The sequence below is a fragment of the Rattus norvegicus genome, chromosome 6 (genome assembly GCF_036323735.1).
Source record: "Rattus norvegicus strain BN/NHsdMcwi chromosome 6, GRCr8, whole genome shotgun sequence".
Taxonomy (NCBI): domain Eukaryota; kingdom Metazoa; phylum Chordata; class Mammalia; order Rodentia; family Muridae; genus Rattus; species Rattus norvegicus.
In genome coordinates, this window is record NC_086024.1 from 33044609 (window position 1) to 33066769 (window position 22161).

The following is a 22161-nucleotide window of genomic DNA, read 5'->3' on the forward strand; positions in this document are numbered from 1 at the left end:
AAATTAAAATCACATCTACAACTCAGACACAAGTACTCAAAATAATTCTGGCTAAATATGTGAAGATGACTGCTATGAGAGATGGTTTGCTAACAATATATATACCTCAATTATTTTCAGATAACAAATGGCTACTAGATATTAAAGGAACTAGACAGAAAGCAAATGTACCTCTCATGTTTTGAGATACTGTGCATTTGAAATAGAATAGGAATTTTCAAGTAATTTTGCTACAGTTTAAGTGGCACTATGATTATAGTTCAGACGAATTTTAATGAGGAATCTGATAAGCCCTTCATTCTTATTCTGATAGGAACATTAGTTGTTCCTCATGAAAAAGAAACTATTCAAAAGTACACTCTAAAAATCAGCTACAGAAAGAACAGCAAGCAGTGGGTTACAGCTTCCTTCTAAATATAACAGAAAATAAAACATACATGTAAGTTCTTGTCCACATTAAAACTAAATCAAATGTGATTACCTTAAAGCAAAACAAAAGAAGAGGATCAAGTCACAGACAGTACTTTAAAAGCAGTCTCCTGAATATACGGAATGATTACTGTTGGTTTTTGCTTTTCAATCTTTCCCCCTAATTTATTTTTCCAAGTCACCAGCAATTTGCTTTAGGTAATGCATTCAATGATGGTAAAATATTACTCTGAAACTTTCCATTATCCAAATAAAACAGGAATAACTATTCATGACATGCTTTGTTAAAGTCATTTGGCTAATAATAAAAGTGGTAGGAGAAAAGGTGATAAGTGAGAAAAATCAGTTGCTAAAAACCTTAAAATCAACAACTAAAAAGTCCTTTACTTTTCTTAAAATTTTTAAAGACTTTAAAAGCAAAGGCAGTTATACGGCACTGTGAGCTGAAGTAACCCAGCCAACTAATTTACTGCATTTGCTATAAAACAAAGTCCTAACAAATGGTACATATCCCCAAACACAATCAGACTTAAAACTATAACAACCACACATTCTGTCTTTATCTGTTAAATCTTTCATTACTGAGGAATTATTTCCACTTTGCATAGTAAAACTCTATCTAATAACTTAAACAGAACACAGCAAGGTGTCCCGACAAACTTCACTCTGAGGCATTGAGGCAAAGCATGAATAAAATGAGGAACATATTTCCATATGCAGAAGGGTTTATCCGTAACATGATAGTATTTGAGGACATGTGATTTTACCTTAGGGAACCTCAGACAGCAGACACATTTAGTAGATTCAGTAGTGGGAGCTTTTTAAACTTAAAGGTCTAAGTTTCAATAGGGGCAATGAACTTAGATTTACTTGGTGGGTCCCCCAGATATCTTTTGTTTGTTGGTTTTATTTTGAGAATGTGTCACTATACAGTCCTGGCTATTCTTGAACTGGTGATGAATCTCCATCTACCTTGAGAGTGCTGGGATAACAGGTATGTGCTTCTGTACTCAGCCACCAAACGTGTTTTTGCCACTAAGTTCTAGGTAATACTGAAATGCCTGAAACCATTATGGAGTAAAAGAAAAGTATCCCAATATAGAGAGGAAATGGAACAAGAAACTATACATAGTAAGGTAAAGCAGATGTCAATAAAATGACTTGAGCTTCACTGTAGGGAAAGGAAAATCATCTTTAAGTGAAGCAGCCAATAACTACCTAGGGACAACAAGAGCAGACATGCTCAGAGTCAGAATGGGAAGAATGTAGAATAGAAAGACATCTTAAATGGAAAAGACCCCCTTTACTATTTTAGACTAACTTTCTTCATTTGCTAAACCTCTTTCTTACCTCTTATGTGGCAGACATGCTAGTAAACACTATCCTGAGCTAAATTCTCATGAGTAAAGTTAGCCTCACAGTCTTCTGTGGCATCAGTTCCAGGATGCCCATGGACAACAAAATCTGAGCACTTGCAAACCTTTGACATAAAATGGTGTGGTTGCATAGACTGTGAAAATTCTTCCCCAAGCTTAAAGCCATGTCTATATTACTTGCAATACCTTATGCAGTGCAAATGCTATATAAGTAGCTATCATACTATATTTAGGCAATAGTACTACACAAAGTTGATATATGTTTGGTATAGATGCCATTTTTTTCCAGAATACTTTTGATCCTATGGATATGAAGAGACTTCTGTATCTTTCCTTAATTAATGTACTGGCAATTATATGACAGATAATCAATCATGTGACGTTTCCTAAGCACTCTGAAGTAAATTAGATGTAGCTCCCACTAGAAAGGAAATAAAAGGAAACGGACCATTGTAATTCTTTATGACAAAAATCAAACTCTACAGAAACACACAGAAATGGCTCTAAACCCAGAGAAAGAATGGCACTAAGCTAGAGGTAGAAAGATCTTATTTTCTAGAAGGTAACTTGGCTTTATCAACTGTATAAAGTGAGAGTGGAAATATGAAGTTCAAAACCAATACCTAACAGGCAAGTGTGGCTGAACCACAGAATTGTATAGGCAAGAGGGATTGGGGGCAGGGCCACACTGATCTCACCTGACCTGTCCAGGTGCAGTGTGACTACAGCTCAGGAGCACAGGCTCAAACTTGCAGGCACTAACTAGCTATCAAACCCCAGACAAGTGAGCAGCAGTTTACCCTCTCTGCTTCATCTCTTCATCTGTGCCCCTGGGATAATGACAATAATTACCTCCTAGGGTTTGCGAGGATTTAAAAAGGTAAGATGTGTAAAATGCATTGCTAAGTTCTTGGCATGTCCTATTAGCTCAATAAATGCCATCTAATATGACTTTAATTACAATGCTTTATTTGTAAGAAAATGGGGAACCCAAGGGGACTTAAGAAGAATTAATGGCATGGCCAGATCTGTAAGCTCCTTAAAGATAGGAAACCTGTCTCTCACGTCATTATATCCTTATAACAGCACACAGATGGTGTTGGCTGAGCAGTTAGCATTTGATAAGCACTTGTTGATTAAGCTGGAAATGATCATGAAGGATAAAGTGTAGTAAATCACCATTTAAAACTAACGCCTTAACCTTCATTTTCTTAGAACAAATGAGGGATTGAAGATACAGAAGCTACCTCACCACAAGAAACTGTCTAACTGAGAAGTCACTGTCTTGAGCTCTGTAGACCGTAATATTTGGCTCTGCCACAGGGCTGGCAATACCGTGTGAGGCCTAACAGATGCTCTTTATGATTAATGAGCTCACAGTCTGTTTGGGAGACAGCATATAATAAGACCGGAGGAAGCATTGCAAGGTGGCATTAATACACAAGCAGTTTCAAAGTAATAAATTTTTGATTTTCCATATCAAAGATAATGCTTTATTAAAACTGAATCCCATACATATAAACCTGAAGAAGTCAGTGCTTTCAAATATCTTTCAAGCAAACATCAAGATAATTATCTCAAAACATCAGAAGAGGAGAAAAAGAATACATAAAATGTTGGTATTTGTGATGATGTTATCATGTACAGACGCACACACACGGAACAAAACAAAGGCAGTTACAGATAAGCCATTACAAGAAAGAAAATTGTTCAGCACAATAGGCAGATATGTTATTGATCCCCACAGCTGTTAGCAGTCACATCCATTAGTAGCTATCACTTTGCAAATACAATATGGGCATGACAGTATTCATCTTGAACCCCAGCTCCCTCAAGCTGTTGTAGGAGGACTGGCCCAAGCTCAAGGCTACTGTGGACTACAGAATGAAACCCTGCCTAAAACAAAACAAAGGAATCACAAAAATGCAAAGTGCACTTATAATAAAATATTAATATGGCAACACACCAATTTTATATGGTATTATAAGCTTTTTAGTATTTGTTCTTATATATTCAAATTTTCCTCAAATGAGAAATTAGACATAAAAGGTAATATTTTATTTATCCTTAGGTTTCCCTTTAAGAAAGACTGAATTTATATAGAAATGGACTTTGACAACACACATCTGGTTCGCATCTTGGCATGGACCTTGATCCTAGCATCTGGGCACATGTGCTTGAGCACTCAGGTGACTGTCCTGTGGGGTTGTGGTCACTTTTCTTTTTCCAGTCTCTAGCCCTAGCATTCTTTCAAACCCTCTCCTTCCCCTGCCTGAGAGAAAAGCAGGCACTGCTAGCTGCAGTGATACTGGGTGAAGCTGTGCAGCTCTCCTCTGAGATCAGAGATCTCATCAGTTGGGGTATCCTGCTTTCCTTGCCCCTGGGGGAACATGTGGGATGTTTATAGACCATTTTGTAATTACAACTAGGACACTACTGACATTTCGGTGTATAAGCAGTAACACCGCAAAACATCCTACAACACACACGACAGCTTCCATAGCAAAGAATTCTCTGGTTCGAAATATCAGTAGTACATATACTGAGAAAAATTTGTAGTTCCTAGAAGCCAAATGGAATAAAATCTGGACTTTCCTCTTGTTAGCTGAGAAAACGCTTTTGCTCTAAGTGAAGCTCTCCTTCATCTGGCACGTGTTAGGGTTCCCTTAGCACTAAACCTCTTCTTGTCTCCTTAATGTAGGCATTTTTCAAAACACAGCAAGTAGTTAATGCCACAAATAATTATTTTAACATAAATATTATAACAATGTACTTCTTAGTTCCTAAGATAGCATTTAAAGATGTTCAAAAGTTTTATTTATTTGTTTGACAGGATTCTTGTCCTTACTAGTTAAAAGACACACATGGCACAGTGAACTAGGGATACGGTGGTGGTCAGCATGAGCAGATAGGCCCCTTACCTTAGAGCAGCCTATAGTCTAGCAAAGAAGCTAAGAACTCACGCAAAGAGCATATACTCCAGCAACAGCCAGGAACTATGAATCAAAGCCACAAAGATGCACAGAACAGATACATAAAAGGGGGAGATTTGAGCTAATAGTTGTGGGAGGAAGAGAAGCCTCCCTTTGAGGAAGAAATGGCTTACCACGGCATCTGCAATAACAGCTAGAGATTAATCCTGAAAATAAAGAGGATGCAAGCAAGAAGGAAGAAGAAGCACATTCAGAGGCCTGGGATGAGGTGGGGTGGGGCAGACTGTGCTAAATGAGCAGGAGGAGGCAGGTGGCCACTCAATGTGGAGTAAATGAAACGAAGGCCAAAGTGTTGGAGAAATGACAAAACAGCTCTGCCAGAGACAAGTACATTCCTACCTTGATGCCAGTGTGTCACATGGCGATCCTTTTCTCTTATGTGAGTCTGGGTTCGCAGGGTCGGATGAACTGTCCCCAAGGCCACTCATGTTGATGAACTTCACACCTAAATGGGGTGGGTAAGCAAAACAAATCTCTCATGACCTTTCTCACCAAATAAGGGTAGGGGAAGCCCCTTTGTTATTTCTAAACACCACAAAACAAGACAAGACAACCACAACATAACCTTGTAAACAGTGACTAAGTGAGCACAGTCGTCACAGCAGGGCACCAGCCTCTTTTGCTATGCTTACTTTCCTAAGACAGTGAAACAAAATTAACAATCCCCTATAAATGGTTGTAGTCAATCAGAATAAAGATTTTCTTAGAATAACTAAATAGAGATATTTTTACTAAGAGAAAAATCACTTGCATGTATAAATATAAAAAATGGACTCTGAAAAATTTTAGAATTATTATTCAGATTCAAAATTATTATTAGGCCTTACTTTGCAAAAAGGCTTAAAACAACTTTATTCATGAGGCTGGAGATTTTATACTGATAGAGGATGAACAATATACATATGACTCAAGTTAAAGTGATAAGCTCAAGTTTGAATTGTACTTTTCCACTCTGAATTCCATACTCCTAACCTTGTGTTTATGTCATCCAGAGACGAAGATCAAATGTTTAGTCTATGTTAGGCTCTTAGTATGGATGCCAGAGAACACAGAGTCACTCCCCGTTGCATGTCAGCCAGGTCTTCACATGTGCCAGTTACTGATCTGTCCACATCAATCACTGCTCTGCAGAATCCCGAAGGAGGCTCAGAGCCCTCTCCCTGACTGAGAGTCAGCAGTCCCTCTTGGATTTCAATAGTGCAAAATATGACCCTTATCATTACTCCACTCACCCTCAGAGAGGAGGGGAAACTCAGGAAATGAGAAGACTGGCAGCGCTTCCTCAAGTTTAAGTTACTACATAATGCAGCACTGCATGTCAACATCAACACTCAAGCCAGGGACCAGCAGCCTCTCACAGCCTTAGTCCTTTCCCAGTTCTAAAATCTACTCTTTCTAGAGCTCTTCTAAAGGCTAAAGACCGTTGCCCTCTTCTCATTATATAAAAAAATACCTACAATTTTAATCATGAGATTACTGCATGTGGGGGTTGGGGATTTAGCTCAGTGGTAGAGATCTTGCATAGCAAGATCTGTCTTTAGACAGAAAATATTGTTCTTTAGTTTGTTATACATCTTAGGCAGCTGCCTCAAAGTCCCAGTCTTCCTAGTTCCTGTCCCCAACCCCAGGACTGCGATCTTGCAACTACTTTTTTTTTTTTTTTTATTAACTTGAGTATTTCTTATATACATTTCGAGTGTTATTCCCTTTCCCGGTTTCCGGGCAAACATCTCCCTCCCCCTCCCCTTCCTTATGGGTGTTCCCCTCCCCATCCTCCCCCCATTGCCGCCCTCCCCCCAACAATCTAAGTTCACTGGGGGTTCAGTCTTAGCAGGACCCAGGGCTTCCCCTTCCACTGGTGCTCTTACTAGGATATTCATTGGTACCTATGAGGTCAGAGTCCAGGGTCAGTCCATGTATAGTCTTTAGGTAGTGGCTTAGTCCCTGGAAGCTCTAGTTGCTTGACATTGTTGTACATATGGGGTCTCGAGCCCCTTCAAGCTCTTCCAGTTCTTTCTCTGATTCCTTCAACGGGGGTCCTAGTCTCAGTTCAGTGGTTTGCTGCTGGCATTCGCCTCTGTATTTGCTGTATTCTGGCTGTGTCTCTCAGGAGCGATCTACATCCGGCTCCTGTCGGCCTGTACTTCTTTGCTTCATCCATCTTGTCTAATTGGATGGCTGTATATGTATGGGCCACATGTGGGGCAGGCTCTGAATGGGTGTTCCTTCTGTGTCTGTTTTAATCTTTGCCTCTCTATTCCCTGCCAAGGGTATTCTTGTTCCCCTTTTAAAGAAGGAGTGAAGCATTCACATTTTGATCATCCGTCTTGAGTTTCATTTGTTCTGTGCATCTAGGGTAATTCAAGCATTTGGGCTAATAGCCACTTATCAATGAGTGCATAGCATGTGTGTTTTTCTGTCATTGGGTTATCTCACTCAGGATGATATTTTCCAGTTCCAACCATTTGCCTATGAATTTCATAAAGTCATTGTTTTTGATAGCTGAGTAATATTCCATTGTGTAGATGTACCACATTTTCTGTATCATTCCTCTGTTGAAGGGCATCTGGGTTCTTTCCAGCTTCTGGCTATTATAAATAAGGCTGCGATGAACATAGTGGAGCACGTGTCTTTTTATATGTTGGGGCATCTTTTGGGTATATGCCCAAGAGAGGTATAGCTGGATCCTCAGGCAGTTCAATGTCCAATTTTCTGAGGAACCTCCAGACTGATTTCCAGAATGGTTTTACCAGTCTGCAATCCCACCAACAATGGAGGAGTGTTCCTCTTTCTCCACATCCTCGCCAGCATCTGCTGTCACCTGAGTTTTTGATCTTAGCCATTCTCACTGGTGTGAGGTGAAATCTCAGGGTTGTTTTGATTTGCATTTCCCTTATGACTAAAGATGTTGAACATTTCTTTAGGTGTTTCTCAGCCATTTGGCATTCCTCAGCTCTGAATTGTTTGTTTAGCTCTGAACCCCATTTTTTAATAGGGTTATTTGTCTCCCTGCGGTCTAACTTCTTGAGTTCTTTGTATATTTTGGATATAAGGCCTCTATCTGTTGTAGGATTGGTAAAGATCTTTTCCCAATCTGTTGGTTGCCGTTTTGTCCTAACCACAGTGTCCTTTGCCTTACAGAAGCTTTGCAGTTTTATGATATCCCATTTGTCGATTCTTGATCTTAGAGCATAAGCCATTGGTGTTTTGTTCAGGAAATTTTTTCCAGTGCCCATGTGTTCCAGATGCTTCCCTAGTTTTTCTTCTATTAGTTTGAGTGTGTCTGGTTTGATGTGGAGGTCCTTGATCCACTTGGACTTAAGCTTTGTACAGGGTAATAAGCATGGATCGATCTGCATTCTTTTACATATTGACCTCCAGTTGAACCAGCACCATTTGCTGAAAATGCTATCTTTTTTCCATTGGATGGTTTTGGCTCCTTTGTCAAAAATCAAGTGCCCATAGGTGTGTGGGTTCATTTCTGGGTCTTCAATTCTATTCCATTGGTCTATCTGTCTGTCTCTGTACCAATACCATGCAGTTTTTATCACTATTGCTCTGTAATACTGCTTGAGTTCAGGGATAGTGATTCCCCCTGAAGTCCTTTTATTGTTGAGGATAGTTTTAGCTATCCTGGGGTTTTTGTTATTCCAGATGAATTTGCATATTGTTCTGTCTAACTCTTTGAAGAATTGGATTGGTATTTTGATGGGGATTGCATTGAATCTGTAGATCGCTTTTGGTAAAATGGCCATTTTTACTATAGTAATCCTGCCAATCCATGAGCATGGGAGATCTTTCCATCTTCTGAGGTCTTCTTCAATTTCTTTCTTCAGAGTCTTGAAGTTCTTATTGTACAGATCTTTTACTTGCTTGGTTAAAGTCACACCGAGGTACTTTATGTTATTTGGGTCTATTATGAAGGGTGTCGTTTCCCTAATTTCTTTCTCGGCTTGTTTCTCTTTTGTGTAGAGGAAGGCTACTGATTTATTTGAGTTAATTTTATACCCAGCCACTTTGCTGAAGTTGTTTATCAGCTTTAGTAGTTCTCTGGTGGAACTTTTGGGATCACTTAAATATACTATCATATCATTTGCAAATAGTGATATTTTGACTTCTTCTTTTCCGATCTGTATCCCCTTGACCTCCTTTTGTTGTCTGATTGCTCTGGCTAGAACTTCAAGAACTATATTGAATAAGTAGGGAGAGAGTGGGCAGCCTTTTCTAGTCCCTGATTTTAGTGGGATTGCTTCAAGTTTCTCTCCATTTAGTTTAATGTTAGCAACTGGTTTGCTGTATATGGCTTTTACTATGTTTAGGTATGGGCCTTGAATTCCTATTCTTTCCAGGACTTTTATCATGAAGGGGTGTTGAATTTTGTCAAATGCTTTCTCAGCATCTAATGAAATGATCATGTGGTTTTGTTCTTTCAGTTTGTTTATATAATGGATCACGTTGATGGTTTTCCGTACATTAAACCATCCCTGCATGCCTGGGATGAAGCAACTACTTTTTAATTCTTTTCCTTGTTTATCTATCATTCTTCATGTCTATCCATTTTCTCCAGTTCACTCTTAGGAGACTGTTATGTCTGGTGTGTTTTACATACAGGTTGTAGGATATCTTGTCTTTAAGAGATTTTATATTGTCTCCTTCTTCAGTCTCAGATATAATTACGATCCTAGCTTGAAACTAAATTTTTTAAGGATTCTAGATTGATTGCTCCTCAGTTCCCTTCACCATCCTTCTCATTTCTGATCTGTCACATAAACAGCAGAAAGGCACTCTGGTCCTGGTGCCATTCCCAAGACACCACTGTTTGTTTTGTTCTGCTTTTCATATAGTCAAGTGGATTCCCATACTGAAGGATGATCAAAAACAGCAAGGGGCAGAAAAAAATCATTTAATTTACAGTGTGACCATTACCTGCCTGTCCTTGGTCTAAGTACTTAATGTCGCTTATGCATTTTTGTGTGTGTATGTGTGCATCCTACGTGCAAGAGCATACCAGGATCTGCTTTTGTTTCCTAAATCCACCTCCCCTTCATGTTTTCCTTGTCACTGAGGAGAGCTCAGGTCATCTTCTTGTAGACTACAGAAATAGTTTTCCAAACAGTCTCCAGTTTCCAACCTTGTTTTTCTGAAATGACCCACTGAAGAGGCACCATATTATCTACTAAAGGCAAGTCTGAGCATGCCTGAAATGTGTCACTAAATCCTAATTACTCATAGATCTCCTCCCCACCACATAGTAGAGTTTCACAGTTCACCTAGAATCAGTGCATTACAGAACTTGGTGAATGAATGACTACAAATGCCTCTCCAGTCAAGCAAGTGTTTTACACAGACAGACAGACAGACAGACAGACAGACAGACAGACAGACACACACACACACACACACACACACACACACACCCACACCCACACACACGCACCTTGTATTTTCCTGTTGTTGTAGCTGTTGTTTTAGATACCATTTCACTATGTATTCTAGACTGGCCTTGCACTCCTAGAGATTGACCGGTCTCTGTCTCTGTCTAAATGCTGGGATGTTTTATGTACTATATAGTACACATATAACCTATATAGAAACACATTATACAAAATATGCAATCTGAGTATGCAAAAGTGTATTACAGATATTAGTTTTAGCTTTAACCACAATAAAAATCAAAATAAAATTCTTGGCTACATGCTATGCTACTATCAAAGGTAACTTCAGGCACAATTAAGGAAACATGTTTAAACTGACCTCAGTGTGGGGAGCAGTCCAATTTTGTGAGCTCTAATGTTCACTGCACTCTATGAGTGCAATAACTTCCCATGTAGGCCCTGCACATCCAACTGTGAATATAATTTATAAAGTCTCTGTTCCCGTAGTTTCCTCTTATTTGGAGGGATGTAAATGTTATCCTTTTAAAAGTAATGTATATGGCATATTTAAGAAACTGGTAAGTACTCTGGAGAAAAATGAGGCAAAAGTGTGTTTAGCTGCATGGCCGTGTGGACAAGCTGGCATGCCAGGTGAGAAGAGTGAGCTGGAGCAGAGGGAGGGAACTGGCAGTGACAAACAAAAAAGATGAAGGCAGAACGGAAGTGTTTTGTTGTTGTTTTCTTTTGAGAAGCAGTAACGAACCAGCTGGGACTGGGGATAGAATACTAGGATATGAAGTCAGAGGGAGAACAGGAGGCAAAACCAGGTGAGGCCTCACCCAAGCTGAGAAAAGTCCTAACAATGCTCTTGTTAGCATGAGTTCTGTAACTGAATCAGTCTCAAAAGAAGAGTATCAGTTACATGGAAGGGAAGCGAGGTTGGCCTGGCTAGTATTTAGATGGGAGAATATCAGCTAGATAGGTGTTATTAATAAAACAACATCTTTTTAAACATTGAGATTCAAAGAAGGAGAATTAAGGTTAACTCAGTACCACAGAAGTAAACATGTATTTATTAAGATGGGACTATGACAAGATGCCCAAGTTGAACATCTGCTGAGTTTTTCTGAAATTCTGGAGCGAAGGCAGCAGACAAAGCAGCAGCCACTAAATGGGCACCTTACAAAAATAAGAGGCAATGTTCAGAGAATTGTAGGAGAGCCCCCATTAATCTGTTGATGGCTCGATCCCTGTATTAAGTGTCTTATACTTACAAAACACAACACACACAGTAATACAAAGCCTCCAATAGGAACAAGCTATCAGAGCTGTCATGAGTATGTAAAATGACTTTACATTTGGTTGTTAGGGGATTTAAGTCAGGGCAATTAACAAAGCCAATTTGCATATCACTTTTTAACAAGACTGAACATGTCTTGGTAAAAGTAGTCTGTTGACTTAAAGAGGTGCTAAATTATACCCAATTTCATGCAATTTCTAAAGAGTAATTTCAGTGACCCAAAACTACATCTATCTCTGGTAAAATGTGCCAGATCAACCTCAATAGGTGAAGGCACATGGGACAGGATGTTACCCTTAAATTTAGTTAATTTCTCTACATACAAAATTAGCTATTTGTCTCTCGGATTGAGCTTAGAACTGCATAATTCAAAGAATCAGCATCAGTTAGCTAACAAACAACTCTAAGAGTGTCCTTTGCCCAGCAGACAAGTGGCACAGAAAAAAAAAAATACACAAGATGAAGGTGACACTCCAAGAGCCAAAGATCCCCAAACTGATCCTCCACTCAAAAAGAACCACGGCAAAGCTCCTGTACTTTATAGACGGCGAGCTTCTGTAAGAAAGTTTCTCAAGCTAGAGTCCTCAGACAGCTCATGCTCTCGTGACTAGAACAGTCACTGTCCTTTCAAGGTGGAATGAAGGCCCGCTGTTTGCAGATACTCTACTTGGTTTATCCATTCATCAACTGGTGGACATTTAAATCATTTCTACTTCTGGAGATTATCAATAACATGGTTATGAATGCTTATGCAGAAGCATTTGTGGATGTAAATTTTAATTATCTTGAGTGTAAAACTGGGAGTAGAACTGCTATGTCATATAGTAATTAACTCTTGACTCTGGGGAAATGCAAATCTAAGGTGACGAAGCATGAGGACTCAATTCTACACGCTGTCAACAGCATTCTTCTGGGGAAACGCTACTTCGTTCCGGCTTTGATTCATGTTTCCGTAATGCTAATGACTCTGAGCGTCTTCCTCTGCACTTCCTGGTCTCCTTATACCTTCAAGGGAAACTGGTCTCATTAGGGCCTTTACTTACTTTTACACTAAGTTTTACTGTATTTAAATATTTACTCTGCACATTTAAGTCATGATGTTATCAGGCACACACATATAGTAAACTGGTTATTACTGTGAAGCAAATTAACACCCATAATCTCACATAAACATCCTTCACTGTGGCAAGAGCAGTTATCACCTACCTGAGATCTAAGAATTACCTGCTACTGTGAACTCTACCGCGTGTTATATAAGAGTCTTTAGACTGTTTGTCCAACTGATAGTCTTACCTTTATCTCTTCAACTGTTTAAACACACTGCTTATCTGCCAGCACTTCCACTGAGGAATACTAGCTCTCATTTTACAATAACCCTGAAGCTTCCCAGACCAAACTCATCCTACCATTTAAAAAACAATAATGCTTTACAGGTAATGGTTCTCCTTCCACATGTTTACGGTGACAAAGTTCTTAAAATCTTCTCTACCTGGGAGACTTCTTTGTTCATACTGAGTCCTCAAAGCAGATATGGTCAAATTGAGTGCTCCAGAGGGCGGCTTCTGGGGGAGTGGAGGAACGCAGTGGTGTCCAGAGATGGTGCTAGTCGATTTGCTCTCCCCTCATTTAAGGTCAATTACACGAACAACTAAAATAAGTGAGAAGAAAAAAGCAAATGGGAGGTTAGATTGCCATTTATTCTTCAAGAAATAATAGAGCTCAAAAATACTAGGAAATGAGAGAAATGCAAATTTTCAAGTCAAATGGAAAATATTTCCAAACCACAATGGATGAAGATCTGAATTTACAGGCAAAGACCTTCCTGGAGATGTTATTTGAGACAGCTTGCCACTAAGGTAATCAATACATAATTACACTCTGCTCAGTTTCTGAGAGACCTGCTGAGAAGCTTTAAAAAACCATCTATGCCATTACATGCCTATCCTTCTTGTTACGTATAAAACATAATTTTCCTGTTCCTGATTATTTCGTTATTTGAATATTCTTATGTATTATGATTATGAGAAGCTTACGTGCTTTTATATTTAAAGTCAGTTGCATTCTTGCTCCAACAATGATGGATTCTCTTGTGCTGTATTAATCTGCTCACAGATAAGAGTTATAAACTGTGGATGAAATATAAAAAATAACTTTGAAGAAACTGGAAAGTGATCAAAGCAGAATCAAATTGTAGATCTGACTCTTATTCAAAGAAGGGAGCTACATTGGGCAAAATGCATGCTTAGATTTTCTCTGTAGGAACTTTTTCAAGGCTTCCCTTACTAAGTGCTGGGAAGCTGGACTAAAGACGAGAAGTCACAGCTGATAGGCTTCAGTTGTCAGTGAGTGCAGAGCAGAACTAACGGAAAACTCCAAATGGTTGACACAATTATCTATTCTCCAAAGTTATAAACTGTGGCAAGCAACTCCATCTTCATACAACTGAATGTGGGAACCACAGAAGTTCTGACAACAGTAAAAGGGTTCTGAACACTCAAGGACCAAAAATTAATGTGAAATTAAATGCATAACTCGTCTGAAATACTTTTGACCCTGTTCCTTCACATTGCACCTCATGAAGTGGCTGTTGCTTTGGTTCTTCACGTGCACTGTGCACATTCACGCCACATGTGCGCTGCAGCACGATAACCGTGGTGTCTGAGACACCTCAGCTCGGATGTCAGACATCACATGTTATGAGTCACAGGGTTGGACTGCGCACACAAACTTTTCTGCTCTTAGAGAATATAACTGTTTAATTATGAAAAACAAAGGCAGTATTTCCCAAATGTCATTCTTCAGCACTTAAGTCTCAAATATTTTCATTGCATTCTTAGGAAAATGATTAGAAAATGGCTGCTTATATGGTAGGCTTGATTTTTTTTTAAGATTTAATTTTATTTTTTAGTGTATGTCTCCTCTCTCCCTCCCCCTTCTTCTTCCTCCTCCTCCTCTTCCTCCTCCTCCTCTTCCTCCTCCTCCTCTTCCTCCTCTTCTTCCTCCTCCTCTTCTTCTTCTTCTTCTTCTTCTTCTTTTTCTTCCTCTCTCTCTCTCTCTCTCTCTCTCTCTCTCTCTCTCTCTCTCTCTCTCTCTCTCTCTCTCTCTCTCTGTGTTGAGCCCAGAAGATAGTGTCAGATCACACACTATCAGGAACTGGAGTTATAGACATTTGTGAGCCATTTGCTATGGGTATTGAGAACCAAACTTGAGGTTTCTGGAAGAGCAGCAAATGCTCTTGACTGTTGACTCCTCTTTCCAGCTCCTTCAACTTAATTAAAAAAAAGATAATTAAATGAATTTTGGTTTGGGATTGGGCTAGAATTCCCAGTAATTTCTGAAATGGTCCTAAATATGCTTTTCCGTTCTGTACTGCATATTTATGTGAGGCAGCTTTCTCAGCATTGACAACTAAAAAATATCAAAATATTGATCAATTCTGAAAAATGCCAAAGATACTTTGCATCCTGTAGTATCAAACATTCAACCAGGATTTCACTCTTTATTTAATCTTTTTTAAAAACATGTATTTTCTTTTATGTATGTGAATGCTCTGCCTGCTTGTACATATCTGCAGCACATGTTGTCTTAAGCCTGTGGAGATTAGAAGAGCGTGTTGGATCTCCTCGTGTAGGATGACAGGGCAAAGAAAGCCACTCTGAGCCTGACCTACCCCAAGACCAAGGTTAAGGAAAGAACACCCTGACTTTATCCAAGACCAAGACCAGGGCTAAAAATCAGAATCCCACCAACCCGTGGGCTTGCCATAGAACCCACCAACCCCTGAGTACAAAATCCTACTGGTCCCTGAGCTTCAGGATCAGACAACAGGATCCCACCAATCCCAGGCCACCCTGGAAACCTCTGCCCCCAAAGAAATCCCACATAAACCCCACCTTCTGCTCAGTTCTCTGCTTCTTCTCACCTGAACAGACCTGGGTTTTCCCTCCCAGTAGATCTCTTCTGTGAGGCTTAGGCTTGCTGTCTGGTGTGACTGGTGGTCCTTGGCCTGCCAGGACGTACCTGTTCTCTCAGAGTTGCCACACTTGATGTTCTGTCTCGGATATGGCCTCCCGGTGCCTGTGCTCCACCTCTGGGTCTAAGCTGCACTGGTACCCATCCCTCATCTCTGGTCAACCCACAACAGATTCCCCTTCCAGCAGGCCAATAAACAGCTCAGGACCCCATCCACCAGTTGTAACTAGGTAAGTTTTCCCTTTAGTCAGTGTAAATGCTTCCAGAGTCCAAGAAAGCGACCATTAGTATCTGGCACCCTCTGGTGCTCAGCCAGTCCTGAAGGCTACAATGGCCTTCATCACCTGACCCATGCCCCTACAGTCAGGTCCAGTCTGGCTATCATGTCTTCTCTTGCCCAGTTTGTCAACCTTCACTTTGGGGCTGCCTATAAATCCCATGGCTCCTCTAGGCCCTCCTGGCTTTTGTGACTCTGTTCTCCAAACTTTTCCAGCCACCCCTTCTGCCCCTGTCTTAGGCCTCAGTTTCCTTCTCAACTTCTGGCCTCTATGAAAGCCCTGATAACAGGTCAGGAGTTTCTCTTAAGCTTAGCCAGTTTAAGCCTCTGATCCCTGTTGAGTGAGGTGATGACCCACTGAATGGCTTGTATCTTCCTCTGGTCCTCCCTCAAACACCCACAACTCCAGGTTGAAATGACATTTTCCTTTCCCTCTCTCATCTATAAGAATGGTGTCTTCCATACCAGCTCATTCCCCTTGGGATGCCTTTAGAAAGTCTCCAGTCTCTATATCTGACACCCAACCTGAAGGGCCCTAAATTCTTTCACTTTTGCAGTCAAATGTGGCCTCAATAAGCCCTTAGATAGTCAAAACAATTGGCTGCCTAATGGTACCTGTCTTAGTCAGGGTTTCCACTCTTGCACAAACATCATGGCCAACAAGCAAGTTGGGGAGGAAAGAAAGGATCTATCCAGTTTACATTTCCACATTGCTGTTAATCACCAAAAGAAGTCAGGACTAGGACTCAAGCAAGACGAGAAGCAGGAGCTGATGCAGAGGCCATGGAGGGATGTTACTTACTGGCTTGCTTCCCATGGCATGCTCAGCTTGCTTTCTTATAGAACCCAAGACTCCCAGCCCAGGGATGGCACCACCCACAATGGGCTCTTCACCTTTGATCACTAATTGAGAAAATGCCTTACAGCTGGATCTCCTGGAAGCATTTCCTCAAGGAAGGCTCCTTTCTCTGTGATAACTACAGCTTGTGTCAAGTTGACACACAAAACCAGCCAGTGCAGCACCCTAGATTCAAATGTTATTCAGGACTTTTACGAAAACTGTGAGCGACCTCTGGGTCTAAGAAATGGAAAGATTCCCCATTTCTCTTTTATCTCCTTCAAGCCTGTTTGTTTTTGTCTAGTCTCTCCCCGACACTCTAAGGTGTACATGTCCTATCTTTTAAGTTGTTGTTGATGGATCTATAAGTTTGTTGTAAAGTGGGAGCCAGGAGTCAGACTTCTACAGAGGCGGGGAAGTGAAGGACTAGTCCAGCTGCCATGGGTACATACTCTTCTCTGCCCAGAAAATCTCATCGGCTCCTTCCTGCAGTGTCCTCTGTCTATATCCAGAGCTCAAAAGTTTCCTATCTCCACGCCTTCTTTGTTCTCAGCTTTCTGGATTCAGTTCTACAAGGATGAACTTTGGGTCTGAGCAGCGCTGGACTGTTGTTTTACGCTGTTCCAATATGTTCATTTAATGGTTTTCTCCAAAATCTCTGTCCCACATCAGTCAAGCCACTTGACTATGTGACACAAAAAGGAGAGCAAAACAAAATAAAGGGACAAACTATTCCCATGTGGATGACTGGTACTCATCTCATACTCCTGTGGTTCTGGTTTAACTCTCTAAAACGTGTGCTAAAGTATACATCTTTGTAAGCATATTGGGTATGATTAAAGCCCTGTAAAATCTGTAACAAAAAAGTGAAAACATGTAACATTGAGGCTGATGGTTAAAAATCTACACATAGGTAATTTTAAAGGAACATGTGGCTTGCTGCCACTTAGCTGCTGTCCCCCATTGAGATGGAAACAGCTACATGGCTGATCTTTGTCAGGGTTGGAAAGGATAGATTTTTGCCATGTGACTTTACTCTCATCTTGATTAAAAGTGACCACATGGCATAAGCCAAAGGAAACCAACTCCTCCTAGCTATGAAGCCCAGACCAGATGATTTCTCCCCTAATTTTTATCATGGTAATGACCCTGCCCCCCCAGAGCCTTGCCCTTATTGGCCACAGTCTCTTCTCTTCATCTCTGGCCTCTTTACTCTCCTTTAAATCAACCCTCTCAGGCACCCATTTCCACCCATTTCTGCCAATGGGATGCCCTTTAACTTCCCTTATCTGGCCTAAACCAGTCATGGTTCTCCCTTTGTGGGAGTTTGTGGGGTGGATGGCTTGGTCATTGTACGCATCCCTTCTCACCAAGTGAATTCTCTCAAATAGAAAAGAGATTGTGGTCTTCCACTCTTAATTCTTCCGCCTTCATTAAAGAATTCCAGTATGTTACCCAATCTTACAACCTCACCTTCCATGATGTTTATATGATTCTCAACAATGACCTTCTTCCTAAGGAGTGCAAGCGAGTCTGGGACCAGGTTAGGGCACACACAGATGAAACCCACCAAACTAATGCCACCCACTAGCTAGGGTCGAGTCAGTCCCTGACCAGGATCCTGAATGGAATTACAATAGGGATAAATTTATAACTTGCCCTCTGGCCAGTGTCCGCAAGGTTACCCTTAAAGCAGTAAATTATAATAAAATCTAAGAGGTCATTCAGGACAGACATGAAAACCCATTCCAAATCCCAGACCGCCTTACAACGGCCCTCTTGCATTCTGGATCCCATGTCCCCAGATGGAAAACAACTCCTTATGACCTATGTCTTCTCCCAGAATTTCCCTGATACTGGGGCCAAATCTAAACGTCTAGATAAAAGACCACTGACTCCATGATAGAAGCCTTAGCTGTGGCCTTCACGATATACCAAGGGAAGTGAAAAGTTCCAAACATTAAACACATTTGATTCTGGTGAGGCCTTTTAGCCTCTGGGTCCCTGTTTCAAATGTGGCCAGGAGGGTTACTGGGCCCCAATCTGCCCAAACCCTTTCAAACCATTCTGACCATGCCATGTGTCTGAGTTAGGGTTTCCATTGCTGTAAAGTGACACCATTACCAAGGCAAGTCTTATAAGGACAACATTTAACTGGGGGTAGCTTACAGGTTTAGAGGTTCAGTCCATTATCATTAAGGTGGGAGCGTGGCAGCATCCAGGCAGGCACAGTGCAGGCAGAGCTGAATGTTCTACATTTTCATAGCATGAAGGCTGCTAGCAGAATACTGGCTTACAGGGAGCTAGGATAAGTGCCTGAAAGCCCACACCCACAGTGACACACCTACTCCAACAGGACCACACCTTCTAATAGTGCCACTCCTTAGGCCGAGCATATACAAACAAAACATCACACCATGGTACCATCAACAGGGACATTGGGCCACTGACTATCATTGTGTCCTTTGTGGCATGAGGATATCAAACCCAAATTACCCTCCAGCTGACCTCCTAGGTCTGGCCATGGACCATCTGTCACCTGCTTGCTGCACACTGGGGCCACTTTTTTGGTTTTCTCCTCACTCTTCTGTTGTTAGAGTATGGGAATATTCTTACCAGCCTCACCACCCCCACCCTAACCAATGAACTGTATTTTTAGGGGTATTTCCCTTACCTACTCCTTCCTAGTGGTACCAACCCTTTTCCATCCCCTTGCTGGGAAGGGAATTCCTAGTTGAAGTAGGAGCCTCTATTTCTTTTGCTCTCCCCATCCATTTGACCCCAAGCTCAACAGCCAACCCTCTTCTTCTCCCGCAAACCATACAATCTGACACACCTTTCCCCTTACCAGCTTTCCACGTCCTCAGGATAGAACACCCCAAACTCCCAATAGCCAACATCACTTCCCCTCTCATTCAATTACAAAAACCTTTCTCTCCCATCCAGGGCAAAGAAAAGCAGTCCATCCACCTGATTCTGGTTGTTTGAAAAGTTTTGTCTATACTCAAGTTAATAAAAAAAAAAAAGAAAGAAAGAAAGAAAAGTTTTGTCTAGATAGAAATTTATCTCTAGGCTTTCTGGTCACTGGATTCAGTTTACAAAAGATAGGATTTTTAAACAATACATGTTTAATACAGCATTAAAACTACATCTCCATGCACTCATGTATCTGTGGCCATGAGTCAACTCCTTATATGTGAATCAGAAAAGTTAGCCTTTAAATTGCATGTTACTGTTTCTCTTCTCACCACCTGTCCCTCCTAACACAGCAGGGTCTCCGAGCACCACTCCCTTTTGAGGTCTCTCTTCCAGCAGCATTACCTCAGGGAAGCATACTTACTTTTCAGCCACACCCACATCTCAACATTTCAAACTGACTCAAGTTGCTGATTTGACTCTCTTAAGGTGTGTACAGATAAACTGATTCTGCTGGCTTTTGCCATCCACCATATTTCGTTCCAGATGCTAGAGCTCATCTCTTCAGTTCCCCCTTCCCTCCTCCTGCTCCAACCATCTGTCTCTCCTAGTTTACTCAATAAATGTCTTCTTTCAGGTCCTGGAACCTGCTATATACACTGGACCCCACAATATAGGCAAGTCTCCAGTTATTAAGACACTTGTTCCTACTCTCTTTTTAATTGGAACCAAATTCCCTGTTTCCTTGTCTCCTCGCCATGGCAGCTGCCTGCTAAGCTTTAAAGCTTCCCTGGCCTCTGCAACCTTGTCCCGCCTATCTCTTAGCTCTGTCCTAGAAGGCTCACAGCACTCTATGCCCTCCTGGGCCTCTCAGCTTCCACTTGGAACTTATAGAAACTCCATCCAGTGGAGTGTGACTCTTCCTCTCTCTCTGTTCATGGACTCAGACTTTATTAAAGCCTCACTCTACTACTATAAACAGCTTGACCTCAGTATATTTCAAAGTCCACAATTGCTACTGCACAATCAAATGTCCTGAAAATCGTTTATATCTAAACTTGCACTCTCCTCCTGTATTTCTTCCTACCTACACCTGTCCAGGATAGCTCTTACAAATGCATGTTTAACTTCCAAGAGACTGAGACCAACCTCTCTACCTGTAACCAACAGCCCATCCTAACAGGAAATTGTTCTATTGTCAGGCTGCCAAAGGTTGATTCAGTCCCCTACAATACCCTTATCCATCTCTCCTCTGAGGGTTACCCCATGCCAGTTTTCTTCATGACAGGAGGAAGAATACTATAAAATGTGGCCAGAAACTTAAAGAGGATGCTAATATTGGTCCTGCAAAAACTATGGGACAGATTTAGGTAATCCTAATTTTATATCAGCTACTGAATAATACTCTGACTGGCAGTCTTGGAGAGTGCTGGTTGTATGTTCCTCCCAGGTCAAATTCACGTCCACCAATTGTAGTCTCCCCTATTGGGTACTAGGTTCTCTCATCTTGCCTCTAGCTGTCCTGGGCTATGCCTTATCTCTCCCATCTCTCTTCTGTATCTCAGACTGTCTTAACTCCTTAGTTCATGGGCACACTGGATCCCTCAAATTATAACACTACTTTGGCTCTGAGCACTGCCATCGAGCCCTTATGTCTGAACATTCACAGTGCCTTGATTAGCTGTGGCACTCAAGTTTACAACTGCCTATCTGGTGGGCAGCCTGAGACGTGTGCCCAGCTGTTCCTTTTTCCAAAATTAGGAGTGGTACCTAGTGAAAAACAGTTGCTTTTTCTCATCGCAGGCCTGCATGTCCTGGAGCACATAGCGCTGTGCCCCTACCTCCCCTGCCAGGAGGTTGCACAGCCCTTCAGCCAGGTTAAATTCCTCTTCCCTTAGAAGGTCATGTCTGATAGCACCTGGAATCCCTCTTTATTCCAATGAGGCAACTTCAGTGCCTGGACCCCAGCCAATGATGTACACACACCCTGAAAGCCCCTGCCCACCCCCAAAAGTTTAAGTGCCTTTGTTCCTCCCATTAAAGAAGTTGTCTCACTGAAGCTGTTTCCTGAGAGTCTGTTCTTGACATCCTTACTGCTGCCTGAGGTGGAGCCTGAACTCCACCCAAATGCCAGGATACCTTTCCCCTCAGAGCTGTAACACTTACAGAAACAGTATAGGAAATCAGGACTAGAGAATGCCTACCTTAGAAGAGAGGTTATCAGCACAACTGCAAAGACGCAAGGACTCCTGGCCGTCAACTGCTACCTTTAAGTAGCTTTGGTCACCATTCTCTTCTTTTGCTTTCACTTTCAGGGTAACACAATTCTCTAGATTTCATTCATTCATTTGTATTTGTGTACATATGTACTTTGCCTGCATTTATGCGCATCACTTGCATGCAGTCTCCACAGAGGCCAGAAGAGAGCATCAGATCCCCATGGACGTATCCTACAGACGGTTGTTAGCTCTGCCATGTGGATGCTGAACTTGGGTCCTCCGGAAGAGTAGCCAATCCTTCTAACCACTTGGCCATCTTTCCAGCCCCCAGAGAAACAAGGTCCTTATACTGAGCCCTCTGAAGAATCACCAGTACAGATTTAACTGGTTCTTCTTTTTCCACTTAGAACCAGTCTTTCTTAGGGTTCATAGGATTGTTATTAGTATTCAGGCTGTTTCCTATCTT

At 41.3% G+C, this 22161-nt stretch overlaps 1 protein-coding gene across 9 annotated transcripts in view; it reads right to left on the minus strand.

The window, feature by feature from the left end:
* Positions 1-22161, minus strand: part of Ncoa1 (nuclear receptor coactivator 1) — a 277740-nt gene that overhangs the window by 92519 nt on the left and 163060 nt on the right. For 8 of the 9 annotated variants that reach the window (XM_039112177.2, XM_039112179.2, XM_039112182.2 and 5 more), the window contains 2 exon segments: positions 12963-13121; positions 5138-5243 (listed from right to left, as the gene is read on the minus strand). In XM_039112177.2, coding sequence (XP_038968105.1) covers positions 5138-5226 — 89 coding nt within the window. In that variant the 5' untranslated portion in view covers positions 5227-5243; positions 12963-13121. 9 annotated transcript variants of the gene reach the window in all.